Genomic DNA, 14,709 nt, shown 5'->3' with positions numbered 1-14,709 from the left:
TTCAGGGACTCTCTGGGAAGGCAGGTGATGGAAGCCATACAAGCTATTGCAACCCTGTACATATGCAACAGAAATAATGGTTTGTGATCAAAATCATGGTTAGTGCAAACGATGGTTTGGCAATATGACCTAAACCTGAGGCTCTGAAAGTAGCAGGACCAACACTTCCTCACTTCTGCTATATGACATGGCATCACCAAGCTAGGATGACAATAATGACAACAGATTGGACCAGAGTTACCAGTTGTTGTTTTTAATGGATCAAGGCTTTCAGCAGGTCCACAATGTGTAGTGAAGCTCTTATTCGACTGCTTTGCTTCCATCCCAGGAAAAGCCCCTTCTCCAAACGTTTCTTGTGCATCACCATACAGTAATCCTTACAACAACCCTGTAAGGTAGGCCAGTGTCATTATTTCCATATTGCAGGGAATGAGGTTGAGTCACCCAGTGACTGCATGGCTGGGCTGAAATCTGAACCATGAGATTCCAGCTGAGCTTCTTTGCCTCAAATGATGAGCATTTCTTAAGGAACCATTTCTTTCTTTTTTTCACACAAGACCATTCCCCACCTCTCACACGTCAGTTCTTTAAACATGGCAGAGCCATGGTGGGTGCCGAAATCCTAGCGGGTCACAGGCAGTCGCTGGCATTTGTGCATCTTGTAGGCACACATGTAAAATATACCTGCACATTGGAGGAGAGAGAAAAGAAGGTGCATTGTTAATATAATATAATATAATTAATATAATATTATATTATATTATATTATATTATAATATAATATAATATAATATAATATAATAGCAGTTGGTTAGAGCATGGTCCTGATTACGCCAAGGTTGCAGGTTTGATCCCCATATGGGGAAGCTGCATATTCCTGTATTGCAGGGGGTTGATAATCCTCAAGGTCCCTTCCAACTCTACAATTCTGTGATACTGTAATGCATTTCCAAAGGGATGCAACATAGCAGAATCCTAGCAAAAGTCAATGCGAAACGAGCATGGCAAAGTGAACTGAACTTTATTTATTTGTCCATTAAATTTATATATCCTGTCTGTCTCCTGCAAGCTCTCCCAAAAGTCAAACATAAAGCAAATCAAGTAATCAAAATATAGAAACAGAGCAATGCTAATGGGTTCCACTGGATTTAAAAAGTGAGAGTTCCACCCTCACAAGCCAGGGAGTTCTGGGAACCAACCCGGACCCTGTGATCATCTTCTGAGGCCCTTCTTTGTGTGCCTCCTCCACAAAAGGTCCAGAGGGGCTGGGGAGCCAGCGGCGAAGCTGCATGCTCCGCTACCTGGGGGGCGTGGAGCACATCCCGGGGGTGTGGTACACCGCCTGCAAGGGTGTGGCATGCTGTCTGTGGGGGTGTGGCACCAGGCACGTAGGGTGTGTATGCTGGGATGGCAGCCTACCAGAATAGTGGTGCAGAGGGCGAGCCACTCTCCACACACCCGTTCCTCCACCAGTGACAGTAGCAACACAAGAACGGGGCCTTTTCTGCAGTGGCTCCCCGATTGTGGAACACTCTCCCCAAGGTGGTTCACCTGGCACCTTCATTACATATCATTAGGAGCCAGGCAAAAATGTTTCTCCTTAACCAGGCCTTTGGCTAATTAAATAACCTATGGCCCTTTAAAATGTGTGTGTGTGTGTGTGTGTGTGTGTGTGTGTGTGTGTGTGTGTGTGTGTTGGGGGTTATTGTTTTCGTTTGTGACTATGTAATGTTCTTCTGTGTTAATATTGTCAACCACCCTGTGATCCTTCGAATGGGCCAGTCCTTCCGTACTCACCCATTTTTCTCCCCCCTCCCCCCCCCAAAATCATCACCTGCAAAGAAAGTCATCAGGAGGGCAACCCAACCCAAGATGTAAGACCAGGAGAAACGCCACTCGCCAAATCGCTTGCCAAGGAAGTTGACCGTGACCCCGGTGTAGATCCCCATCGCCAGAAGGACAAAGAGCGCTGTGACATGGGAAGGAGAGAGGAGGAGGGAAGAAGAGTTAACGTGATGAACAGATGAACCAACAACAAGAATGTGAAAAGAGCCCTGTTGGATCATGCCAAAGGTCCATCTAGGTCCCTGCCAAGCAGGAAACACCATCAAAGCATTCCTGACATATGGCTGTCAAGCCTCTGCTTAAAGACCTCCAAAGAAGGAGACTCCACCACACTCCTTGGCAGCAAATTCCACTGTCGAACAGCTCTTACTGTCAGGAAGTTCTTCCTAATGTTTAGGTGGAGTCTTTCAGCTGTAGTTTGTAGGGCACAAAGAATCCATTTACATTGACCAATTGCAATGCATTTACAGTATTTTTAAAACATAGTAGGTTGTAGTAGTAGTAGTAGTAATAATAATAATAATAATAATAATAATAATAATTTATTTATACCCCACCCATCTGGCTGGGTTCCCCCAGCCACTCTTATAAAGAAATGTATATATATTTAGAATATATATTTCACTTATATACCTTTGTTTTAGGCAAGCATGTATGGAATTATGCTGGCTGGCTTTAAATCTTTTCCTTTTGTATTTTTATGCATTTTGTTTCCTTTTGCATTTTTGTTTCCTGTCTTTTGCATTTTGTTTCCTTTTGTTTTCCTTTTTAATTTTTTCACTTAATGTTTAATTGAAATACTTTCATTCGTTCATACACACAGACACACAGTGCTTTATTCTGGGAGTATGCAGGGGTACACTTACCCCTAAACATTCTGTGAATCTAAGTATGGGCTCATTGAGGGGCAGTATTTCAATATGAGTTGGAAAATGAAGGTACCCCTAAACATTTTTTTAGGGGGGGAAGCAGTGTGTGTATGTGTGTGTATCTTTGTTTGAAATTCCCCCCTTGCCTCCTTCTCCACCCCCACCCCCACCCCACCTTGGGGGCCCAGGTGTGGCACATGGGCCCCCATCTGAGTCCTCCTGTGTTTTTCCATCTGAAATCTAGGCATCTGCCCTGCTTCGAGTTGTGCAGCTTTGAGAAACCGGTCGACCTGTGCGAGAGAAGAGGTACTTACTGGAAACGAAGAACAGGACGCCAGCCGCAAAGGATCTGTTGAAGCGCTGGAAAGTGGAGAACTGGGCGAAGGAAAAGATGCCGGTGATGATGCCAGCAAAACAAGAGAGGGCAGAGAGGATCATGAAGGCCCGGGTGGCATTCCAGTAGGCTGCAGGGAATAAGACTGAAAGAAGCTCACATAAAGGTGCCAGAGCTATTGAATACTATTCCTAGCTAAATGCTTGCTGAGTTAGGGTGAGCAGAATAGGAATGGCCCACAATAATATTATAAATAATTATTTAATTTCTATACCATCCTTTCATTTGAGGATCACAGGGCGGTTTATAATATAAAAACACACAAATACATTACATAGTAATAAACAAACAGAAACCCAACACACACAGAGAGAGTTTAAAAGCCCATAGATTGCTCAATTAGCCAAAGGCCTGGGAGAAGAGGAATGCTTTTGTTGCCGGGCATCTAAATTAGAGATGTGAAGGGCCAGAAAAAAACCGGAAAAATTCGGGGAAAACGTCCGTCCGTCCGTCCGTCCGTCTCCCCCCCCCCTGTTTTTTTCCTGAAGCCTTTTTTTGTTTTTTTCTGAAAAATTGGGGGGGGGAATAGATCATGGAATGTTTTGTTTTAACATGATGAATAAAATATTTTAAGATGGGTTCAAATATTTTACAAATCATTTTTTTAAAATATGTATGGTATCAGATTATTCTAATTTCTGTGAGGACAAGCATTTCAGGAGGTGCTGTTGTCACCAGAAAAGAAAAAGGTTTCAGTTTTTGCATGTGTGTGTGGTATGCATTGGTTCTGTTCCTCTTCACTAGGCCTCAAAGCACTGGGAGAAAATATAGAGCAACAAAAAGGGCCTGAAAGTAGGGGAAAGTGGGCCACGTTGATCCTTTCCATTTTAAAACCGTACTATAGCTTTTATACAAAGTTTCTGGCAATACTACAACAACAACAGTGATACTACATACTGTCATTGGGTTTGGGTTTGGGTTTTCAAAGAAGTTCAAACAAAAATCCAGATTTGTTAAATTAGGTAAGATTTAGTAAAAAAAATTATATGTATTGTCAACCATGTAGCTCTAAAAGTTGTAAAGGTAGATGAAATATCTTTTCATTTATGTGATCATAGTTAATATAGCTTTAGTATGTTCTAAAATATTTGTCATGGCTGCCAGCCTGTTTTGCTTAAAATAGATTTATGTCTTAAATGGTGATGTGGGGCACATTGATCCAATTGGAAATGGGGTACATTGAGCATGGATCAATGTACCCCATGAAAAATATGGAAAGGCTGTGTCAAAAATTATGAAAGAAAAGTTGAATGCGAACCAGCTGTTTGAAAGTGACTCGACTGATTTTGAATTCTAAAGATGAACTAGAGGAAGAGGAAAATATAGAATTCAACAAGACTGATGTGAAAGAGGGAAACTTTGTTATCGTGAAGATTTTAGGAAAAACCACAATTTCCCATTATGTTGCTGAAGTTACCGGAACTGATGAATATGGGGACTTCATTGTAAAATTTCTAAAACGTGTTCTGTCCAAAGTGAATGAGCGGCCCAAGTTCACTCCCTCTTCTGGACCAGAAGCTTTTATTCCTTTTGAGGATATTGTAAAATTGTTGCCTAAACCACTCTGCTTTGGAGGAACTGCTCATGCTTCTAAGATGGTAACATTTCCACCCGCACACACAGGCTCCAAGCTGTCTCTTACCAATGCTCTCCAGCTGCATGTAGCACTTGCCAGGGAAGCAGTACCTCCAGAGTCCCTGGTGAGCAAAGGCGCCTGCCAATCGGTACTGCATCCAGTAGTCGGTCACCGTCGACACCACCAGGAGGATGTTTCCCAGAGAGGCACAGAACAAGCCCCCACCCATGAAGCTGTACATCCTCGCCCAATTCTGAGAGCAGCAGCTGGAAGGAATAAAAGGGAGGCTTAGAGATTAGAAGGTGGCAAGATCTGGGTTGCTGTTGGAAAGGCCAGCATGGTGTAGCAGTTAGAGAGGCAACCCCAAACTCGGCCCTCTAGTTGTTTAGGGACTACAATTCCCATCATCCCGGACTACTGGTCCTGTTAGCAAGGGATGATGGGAGTTGTAGTTCCAAAACATTTAGAGGGCCGAGTTTGGGGATGCCTGGGTTAGAGTGCTGGGCTAGGACCTGGGAGACCAGGGTTCAAATCCCAGCTCAGCCATGACCCCTTGGGAAAGTTGAGATAGAAATGCAGAAAATATATAAGCAAGGGTGCAGGTGCGAGAGATAGCAGCTAGGAATGATGCAATAGATGTTTTGGGGTGTGTGTGGAAGAGGTGGAATTGTAGCGTTGGAAGTGATACCCCCAAGGGTCATCTAGTCCAACCCGCCCCCCCATGCAAGACTCTCAGCTAAAGCATCCATGACCAATGGCCGTCCAACCTCTGCTTTAAAACCTCCAGCAAGTTTGTCAGCAAGTTTTTTTTTTGATGTTTAGTCGGAATCTCCTTTCTTGTAACTTGAAACCATCGGATCCAGTCCTACCTTCCAGAGCAAAAGAAAACAAGCGTGTTCCCTCTTCTATGTGACAGCCCTTGAGATATTTGAAGATGGCTGTCAAATCTCCTCCCAGTCTCCTCATCTTGGTTGCCCTCCTCTGGATGTGTTCCAGTTTGTCAACATCCTTCTTAAATTGTGGTGCCCAGAATTTGACACAGTATTCCAAGTGTGGTCTGGCCAAGGCAGAATAAGAGTGGAGCTCTTACTTCCCTTGAACAGGATACAACACTGTTGACACAGCCTATAATACTAGAATAGCATTAGCTTTCTTTGCTGCTGCATCACACTGTTGACACATGGCGTGCTCTGGTCCATGGGGTTACAAAGAGTCGGACACGACTAAACAACAACAAATGACTCAGGGGTTGACCATCACAGCATCAACACAACGGGGAAGCACCAGATGGTTGCAGTTCAATAAGAACATAAGAATCAGGCGAATCAGGCGAGTGGCCCACCCAGTCCAACACCCTGCTCCTGCAGTGGTCAACCAGATGCCTATGGGGACACCAAAAGCAGGGGCTGAACACCGCACTCCCCATGCTTGCATCCGATTCCCTTAAGACAGCCTGTCCCAAGCTTGTGCCAGCATCTCTCATCGCCCTGCCCTCTGGCCATGCTGCAGAAAACAGACTACAACTCCCATCAGCCATGGGGTTGCAAAGTCCCCCGTTTGGGGTAGGTTGTGTTCTGTATATTCAACAACCCCACACCTCTGCCCCAGCCACACCTATCCTGTGGGTGGTCTCAGCATCCATCCCTCTTGCCTACCTGCAGACCCCAGGAACCTCTTTCCTTGCCGCTCGTCTCTCTTGTCTTGGCTGAGCCGAGCCCCTTTTTTCGAAGCACCTCCGACAGCTACATGTTGCTGACTCGGCCCAAACGTCTCCAGCGCCTTACTGAAAATGACCAATGATGGGGAGCTGGGGTGGGAGTGGAGGATGACGAGAGATGCTGTTGGTTCCAGAAGGGAAATGTGCACAGGCAAGCAACCTCCTTTCTGGCACTCTGAATGCAGTAAAACCTGCTGACTCTCCAGCTCTGGGACCAGGGCAGGAGCTGCAGGAAGGCCTCAGGGTCAGAGACCCCGTGCAGATTGCCTTGCAGAGTGGAAATAAAAGGGGGTTTAAGCCACCAGCCTGCATTTGATCCCCTTACATTTAGGAACTGCACAGCGGGAGATGAGGAGGTGTTCACGCATTATTTCCTTCAGCCTGCTAGCAGTTTCTTTTCACATCGGGGCTGTATAGTGTCCATGGTATTTTTCTGAGCGGAAGACAATGCTACTCCCACTCAGAGAAGACTTATCGAAATGAATAAACCAAGTTTGTTTGGGTCCATTAATTTCAACAGGTTTGCTCCAAGTAGAACTTAGCTGGCTACAACCAATGGTCCCCTGATGAATGAAAAGCTGAAATTAAGATAGGGAAAGAGGAGAAAATGAAATTGACAAGAGCTGCTGAGCCCTAGAACTGCATCATGGGGTGAGGTAGCAGGCCGCCATTTCCCCCTCATGAATTCAAGGTGCCAAATGGGCTACAGGATTGCCCACCGAATAGAATATATTTTCCATGTAAAATATCAATTTTAGTTATTTTACTGATTCCCCCGCTCCTCCGGCTAGCACATTAACCATCGTCTTTAATGTGTTTCCTGCTATATATTTTTTTTACACTTTTTGTTAAGACTGCTTGTTGGGTGTATTGAATTTTAAAATTTGATCTGTAGCAACTTAAGTTGATGAACACGATAATTTTATTATTTATATGCTGCCCATCTGACCACGTTGCCCCAGCCATTCTGGGCAGCTTTCAAAAAAATAGTAAAGCGCGCACACAAAAACACTCTCAGACGTAAAAAACTTTCCTGCATGGGGCTGCCTTCAAGTGTCTTCTAAAAGTCATCTGATGGGAGGGCCATGTTAAGCTTCTGTTAGGTTGCTGGAGCATATGAACACTGAATATAAACAAAGTAGAGGCCTGTCATGGATCCTTTAGTTGAGATTCTTGCATTGCAGGGGGTCGGACTCCACAATTCTATCATTCTGTGAGAACAATATTTAATTTTTTCAAGATGTAGTGCTGCGATGGGTCACAAGGGGGAACTAGTGGGTTATATTTCAGTGGAACATCAACTGCAAACAAACCCTCTCAAATCAGGGCAGAGTATACATTACCTTTCAGTCTGGCTCCCGTGTGCTCCTGGCTGCTGCCTGTTGAATCCTGTGTACGTGTGACTTTGCCTATGATGCAGAGCCATCCTGTCCTTGAGAAGTTCTGGCTTTTCCCTCAAAGCAAGCTTCAATCCAAAAGGAAAACTTAAGCCACGTTCACTTTGCACTTAAGCTCTAGTTATGAACTTAATTTGTTCCGGAGAAGGAATAAAGAAACTGCGAGACAGGAATGGACAAAAAAAACGATTGGGAGGGAGGGAAGTCAAAGCTCGGCAGAGCAAAGAAAATTGTAATAATTGATAAGAGGTTTAGAGGAAAATTTTTGTGTTTATTATGTTTATTATGTGATGTTGTGTTTGTTGTTGTTTTGTTTTTGTTTAAATGTGTTTAATTGGAAAATCTAATAAATTGTCTTTTAAAAAAAATTGTTCCAGAGATCCGTTCTTAACCTGAAACTGTTCTTAGAGGCATGCTTTTGCTAATGCACCGCCGGCACACGATTTCCGTTCTCATCCTGGGGCAAAGTTCTCAACTCAACTCTTCCAGGTTAGCGGAGTTTGTAACCTGAAGCCTTTGTAACCTGAGGCGTTTGTACATTTCAAACAGCCATTGAACACGATTGATATTTTGTGTGCGCACAGGGGCAGGAAAGTCAAGCAGGTAACGCACATTGATAAAGACACCCCTACCCACTCTCTGGTGTGTGTGTGCAACAGCATGAAAATGTGACTTGGAGGGTGGCCGGTGTTTTAAGCTGCTAATGCAGGACGTGGGTGGCGCTGTGGTCTAAACCACTGAGCTTCTTGGGCTTGCCAAGCAGGTTGGCGGTTTGAATCCCCATGACAGGGCGAGCTCCTGTTGCTCTGTCCCAACTTCTGCCAACCTACAGCTCAAAAGCACACCAGAGCAAGTAGATAAATAGGTACCGCTAAGGCGGGAAGGTAAACGGTGTTTCCGTGCACTCTGGTTTCCGTCACAGTGTTCTGTTGCACCAGAAGTAATTTAGTCATGCTGGCCACATGACCCGGAAAGCTGTCCGTGGACAAACGCCGGCTCCCTCGGCCTGAAAGCAAGATGAGCGCTGCAAACCCCAGTCGCCTTTGAGTGGACTTTACTGCCCTGGGGTCTTTTACCTTTTTTTTTTTTAACCTTTAACCCGATATTCTCTCCATCCCACCCCGTTTACCGAGTATGGATGGGGGAGAAATTAGATTTTTTTTAGTTAAAATCTGCATGTGGAAATTGTAGCGAAGCAGATTTTGAGAAACCAGTGCTTCCTGACTGTGGAACTGTCGGGGTGCGGCTCAGCTTGCATCAAAGGCTGATGCGTCTGCATGGGAAAGCAGAGATCAAGAGGAACCACCGTTTTCTAGACTGCCTTTTAACTTGTGCTGACCTTCCTTCAAATTAGATACGCCCAGGACTGCAGGCATCAATTCCTACTTGCTTCTTCTCCAGGTCTTCCTCATGAGAGGGCGGTATGTTTGGGATCTCTTGCCCGCTGAGATGCAACAGCAAGCCTAGCCTTTTAGCATTTTTATCCATGCTAAAGCCTGTTTCTCCAGCAGAGACCAAGTATTCAGTTCAACTTTTGCCAGCGTTTTAACTCCAACACCAACAGGAACAAACTGCCTTGGGAGGTGGTAGACTCTCTTTCAGTGGAGATATTTAAGCAAAGGCTCAATAGGCACTCCTATGTCAGGTAGTGGTGCTTGTAGTTGCAATATTCAGTTACTGTACATGGGCGGCTTTCTCTCCGTCCAAATAACACTGGGACTCTTAAAAATCCTGATTTATATCCCAGTTTCCCTCCAAGGAATTCCACGAGGGGCGTGTGTGCATGTATATATATGCACAGAAACTTTAAATTCTTACAGCAAAACAGTTGAGATTCTTGGGTCACAGAGGGTTCGACTAGATGACCCTCGGGGTACCTTCCAACTCCACAATTGTATTATTTTCTCCTTCAATAGTTGCTCTGACGAAAATGACACACTTTCCAAGGTAGCAGGCACAGAGCTTGGAGAACAGAAATGCTCAGAAGGGCTTCGTTCATTCTGGCAGAAGCCAAAATGTTTTGCTGCAAGTATTTAAAATTCCTGTTTTGTTAAGTTACTATAACATACTGTTTTAGTGATTAATTGCACTGTACCGGGATGCAGAACAAACTTTTCTCAACTGCTGTCTGATACTTTCATGACTATCCACTTGGTGTCTCATTTTTGTTTTAAGTGAGAGAAATGTGGAAAGTTGCACCCAACTTAAAGTGATGTACAAGTCTGCCTAAAACAAAGGTCAAGGTACCCAAAACAGATAACTTTTTGTGCAAAAAGGAAAATGAATTCATCTATTTCAGTCAGAAGATTGGGAAAATTTTTGCCTAACATAAAGCAGCTCATTCTAGAGTGAATGTTTTGAATAATTTATTTTATATACCGGTAACTGTTTGGTAGAAAATCCGAAGTCCTTTTCATTTTCATCTCTTTTTTGTGGTTTTCCTTTGGTGTTTTCACTCCCCCCCCCCCGTTTTCTTTTTAAGATCAGTTTCTTTTATTGCATTATGAAAAAGCTTTAGTGAAATCTTATTTTTTTAAAGAAAAACAAAAACCTTTTGAAAGTGTTGTCTAGCCACCCACACCCTAAGTCAAGAGTGTGCCATGAATAAACATAGTTACAGGTAGGTAGCCGTGTTGGTCTGCCGTAGTCAAAACAAAATAAAAAAATTCCTTCCGGTAGCACCTTAGAGACCAACTATATTTGTCATTGGTATGAGTTTTCATGTGCATGCACACTTCTGAAGAAGTGTGCATCTGAAGTGTGTATTTGAAGAAGTGTGCATGCACACAAAAGCTCATACCAATGACAAACTTAGTTGGTCTCTAAGGTGCTACTGGAAGGATTTTTTTTTATTTTGTTATGAATAAACATAAATCAACATAATGTTGCTCCTGGAGAGAATTGTACAGAATAAAAAAGCATGGCTGACTCCATCTAAACTCTGGTGTTCTCTTTTTTTAAAAACAAAAACAAAACTTGGTTTCCACTCCTGATCTTCTCAAGTGAGGAATCCCTGATAATCTTCCCAGATGCCTCAGAACTCGTGTTAAGCAACTGGTTTGAACAAGTAACTACTCAGAAACAAATCCAAAAATTCAATGGGCTCAACTCCTAAGGCAGTCTGTATCCAAATATAGCCCTGGTGTTCTCACTCATGAGTTTCCATTCCAATTTTTAAAAGTGCTATCCCTTGCCAAGCTCACTTACGGAGGAAGGCGAGTGATAAGAACACCTGCTTTTGGGGGGGAAAACCAGACAAGCTGCTCTAAAGTGCTGTTAACTTTCTCTTTATTGCAACAAATTCGGGAAAAGCCTCATGCAACTGAAACAAATGTACATAGTGATCTATGCAGCTTGAAAGGGTGAGAAGGCTGAACCCACAGAAATTGAACCATTTGGAAGCAATGATGTGATCTAAATCACAAACTCACCAGAGACATTTATCTCAGGCTTTCCAAAGTAACCCAGGTTCACTATACAAGATATATACAGACTTTTCAAAACAAAACAAAACCTTCCTAGAAAGCCCCAACATAAACTTTAAGTTTTTAAGACTGCTGGTTTAATGCACCTAGCCATGGTACTAAGTTACCTTCACCATCTTAGAGCAGATACACTTGTGCAGAGAAATTGGGGTGATGCTGAGAAGGCAGGTGAGGAACTGCATGTTTGAATGCTACTTCTGCATTAAATAAAACCTCCCTACCTGTTAAAAACCGGCATGTTAGAAAGAATGGGTTAGGCTCTTCTATTTAATATGCAGGACTTGTTTTCCGACAGGAAGGGTTTTAGTTATTTCACAGGGAAGCTATTCGTGCCCTATCTGGAGTCTGGAATGCCCGTCTCCGAATCATGAGTTACCTGTACACAGACTCGCCCTCTGATTTTTCCCATTCTGGATTTCTAAAACAAAACTTTGCAATGCTGATTGTCTGCAAAACAGCAGATTACCTTCAATATAACAGTTATTAAATAAGCCAAGTTCCCTTTTCTTTCTTTTTTTTTCTTATTTTAAATGCAAACAGAACCAAAACCTTAATGCTTTATAGTTAAGATGAACTGAACAACTGCAACCCAGTAAAAAATGTAAAGTTGTGGCAAAATTTTGCCCTGGACCGCTGAGGCAGAATCTGACCACAATGTCAGAGTTGGAGTTCACGTTACAACTGCAATGGGAATTGCAATGCAAAATGGTACCTCTGCTGCAAGTCACACCCACACAATGGGCAGATCCTCATCATATATATTTGATGCACACCCATCTCAAGTTTTAGGTCAGTGTTTCCCAAACTTGGGTCTCCAGCTGTTTTTGGACTACAACTCCCATTATCCCTGACCCCCGGGTCCTACAAGCAAGAGATGATGGGAGTTACAGTTCAAAAGCAGCTGGAGACCCAAGCTTGGCCAACACTTTTAGGCAGGAGTTTTCCCCCAAAGAATCATGGGAACTGTTGTTTAAAGATGGTGTGGACGGGATGGCTCTGACGGGAAAACTGCTATTCCCAGGATTCTTTGGATGGGGGAGCCATATGCTTTAAATGTGCACTGGGTGTACTTCAGATGCAATGGTACAGATCTCCCCAAGCTGTTAATGTTTAGAATGGCTGGACACATTTGCCCTGTGAATTCCACAAATGGGGCAGGAGAACAAGCTCACTAGGGTCTGCCCACCTCTGGGAGTTTCAGGGGGTGGCTGTGTGGAGTGGGGCTGACTCCAATAGGCTCCCTGCAAATACTAAAGTCTGATTTCCCAGGGTTCTTGCCAGGAGGTTTTGCCACTTCAGGCAGCTGCCCTTGAACTTAAAGCGGGCAATAATGGATCTTGGGAACAGATCACACGTGCCCATCTCAGCACTCCTATGCATCCAACCCAAGTCATACCCAACAGGGGACTCATCGAAATTAACAGACATGGCCACCTTAGACCCATTAATTCCAGTGTCTACTTTTGAGTAGAAGTTTCAGTACAACACCCATGACGGTTGTGGAATTTCCAGTTTGCAATACCAGCTGAATTAAGGCCACGGGTGGCTGCCATGCTGTCAATCAGTATTTCTGGCACTCAATCTCTTCCTCTGCCCCCTTTCCCCAGAGCACTGTGCGCTTTGCTCAGCTCCCTCAAGGAGAGCCAGCTATGTTCTCTGCGGATTGCTCTTCCTCATCCAGTGTCAGTGGATCAACAGCTGTGCCCACAGCGAGATCTGCGTCGCCTTCAGAGCTGGACTTCTCTGGCACATCAGAATAAAGGTTCTTCAAGTAGCTGACAAACTTGTCTTCCTTGCTGCTCCAATCCACAGCACATTCCTTCCCCCTGGCATCTGATGCTCCCTGGTCCTTCACATCGGACCCTGGAAGGGGAGAAGTCGAGAGCTCCGGTTTGGGGGGATGGGGAGGTGTAACACATTCACCTACCGCATCATCGCTTACTTTGCAAGAGTCGGACTTCTCATCCTGGTGGGAAGCATCCGGAGCACCCTCTGTAGCAGCGGCGACTGCTGGCTCACTCTCATATTCGGCCTCCCAGTCTTCCCCGTCCTCCAGAGCTGTGGATTTGGCCGGTCCAGCATCTACAGCCTTGCCTACGAAACCAGCAGAATTCCCAGCGCCTTGGGTATTCTGCCGCTCACTCTCAGGGGCGCCAAACACGCATCTTTTCGCTTCTGGGGCATCCTGAGCATCCTGCCAACGTCCCCCTTCCTGGTTCCTTTTCATGCTGCTAGCGCTGGACCCAAAAGAAGACCCTTCTCTCCTCCACCCTTGTGGCCCTGACTTCCAAGAGCTTGATTCGGCAGCGCCTTGCCTCCGGTTGCCCCAAGCCCTGTCAAAATCCTGCCGCTTGTCCTGCCAACGACCTCGATTCCCATGCTCTCCTCCTCCTCCTCTTTGGTTCCCCCTCCAGTCTGTGTGGGGCTGGGCTCTCTTCCAACCCCCTTCTGTGTGTGGCTGGCTGTAGTCAGCCCTGCCGCTCCCACCATTTCTCTGGGCAGCGCTGTTCCAATGGCGCCCATCGTTTTGCTGCTCTAGGACTCCACCGCTTGGCCCCATGTGGCCGCCGTATCCTCCAGGAGCCGCTCCACACTGCTGGGCTCCACTAGGCTGTTGCTGCATGCTGGTGCAGCCCGACACAAAACAGCAAGCCGACCGTTGGCAGCAGCTCACGGCGCACTGAGCAGGTGGCTCGTGACATGTGGAGAAAGAGGCCTGAGCGCAGTTGTTAATGGGTGCTGGAGGAAGGACACACTGTGCCCCCCTGGCAGCATTAATGAGGACACAGAGGACGTCCAAGCGCACGGGCACCGTGAGGGAAAGGGGGTTGTTTGGTGAGGATGTGCGGCCCAGGGAGAAATGCTGGAGGCTGCTGGAGAGCCAGGAAGAGGTGGGCTCATTGGAGGATGAACTAGATGCCACCAGGACTGGCCTCCTCTCTGGGGAGTGGCTATTCACTCTGTCGTCAGCCATGAGGTCTGCCTGTGTGATCCCAGCACTGGTAGCAGCTATGTAGAAACTGCAAAGGATGAAACAAGAAGCCAAGTTTAGAGAAAATAATTATAATAGCAGGAATCCCAATTCTCTGCCCTCTATAATCTCTGAAGGGCAGAGACCATGAGACCCCCAGTTGCTAACCCCCAGTTTGGGGTCTGATTCAGGCCCATTAAGCAAATTCTTCGGCTCACCTCATGCTGAAGATGGTGGGAGAGTAGTTTTGGTGGCGGGAGGATAATGAAAAAAGGGTAAAGTAGTACTGGACGGGAACCTGTCATCTTAATGGGGAAACAAATCTTCGTCCTGCTGGTCATCACACTGACCAGAAATAGGATAACATCTCAGTCCCTAAAGAGGTTAGACACCCATCCTGCAAAAACAACTTAAGAGTAAGTCCCACTGAGCTCAATGGGACTTACTCCTGAGTA

At 45.2% G+C, this 14,709-nt stretch overlaps 2 protein-coding genes across 4 annotated transcripts; both read right to left on the bottom strand.

Annotated features, from left to right (window-relative positions):
- Positions 1 to 339: 339 nt before the first annotated feature.
- LOC118087445 (lens fiber membrane intrinsic protein-like) lies at positions 340 to 5,642 on the bottom strand. Of its 3 annotated transcripts, XM_088672570.1 has the most exons (5): positions 4,751 to 5,642; positions 4,688 to 4,689; positions 3,029 to 3,203; positions 1,835 to 1,969; positions 340 to 684 (listed from the first exon to the last, which is right to left on the bottom strand). In XM_088672570.1, exons 1-5 carry the CDS (start codon positions 4,923 to 4,925, stop codon positions 623 to 625), a joined length of 549 nt encoding a protein of 182 aa, XP_088528696.1. In that variant the 5' UTR covers positions 4,926 to 5,642; the 3' UTR covers positions 340 to 622. The 3 variants fall into 3 exon arrangements, with proteins under 3 accessions (XP_088528696.1, XP_088528695.1, XP_034975979.3); XM_088672569.1 differs by lacking the exon at positions 4,688 to 4,689 and having other exon boundaries at positions 3,029 to 3,193; XM_035120088.3 differs by lacking the exon at positions 4,688 to 4,689 and having other exon boundaries at positions 3,029 to 3,178.
- A 5,333-nt stretch (positions 5,643 to 10,975) lies between these two features.
- LOC148685414 (uncharacterized) lies at positions 10,976 to 14,296 on the bottom strand. The gene has a single exon (XM_088672567.1). It carries the CDS (start codon positions 14,255 to 14,257, stop codon positions 12,917 to 12,919), a length of 1,341 nt encoding a protein of 446 aa, XP_088528693.1. The 5' UTR covers positions 14,258 to 14,296; the 3' UTR covers positions 10,976 to 12,916.
- Between the last annotated feature and the right edge of the window lie 413 nt (positions 14,297 to 14,709).

Source organism: Zootoca vivipara, chromosome 6 (assembly GCF_965207765.1).
Source record: "Zootoca vivipara chromosome 6, rZooViv2.hap1.1, whole genome shotgun sequence".
NCBI classification, from domain to species: Eukaryota; Metazoa; Chordata; class Lepidosauria; order Squamata; family Lacertidae; genus Zootoca; species Zootoca vivipara.
Note: the sequence above shows the minus strand (reverse complement) of the source record. Positions and strands in the feature narration are given on the sequence as shown.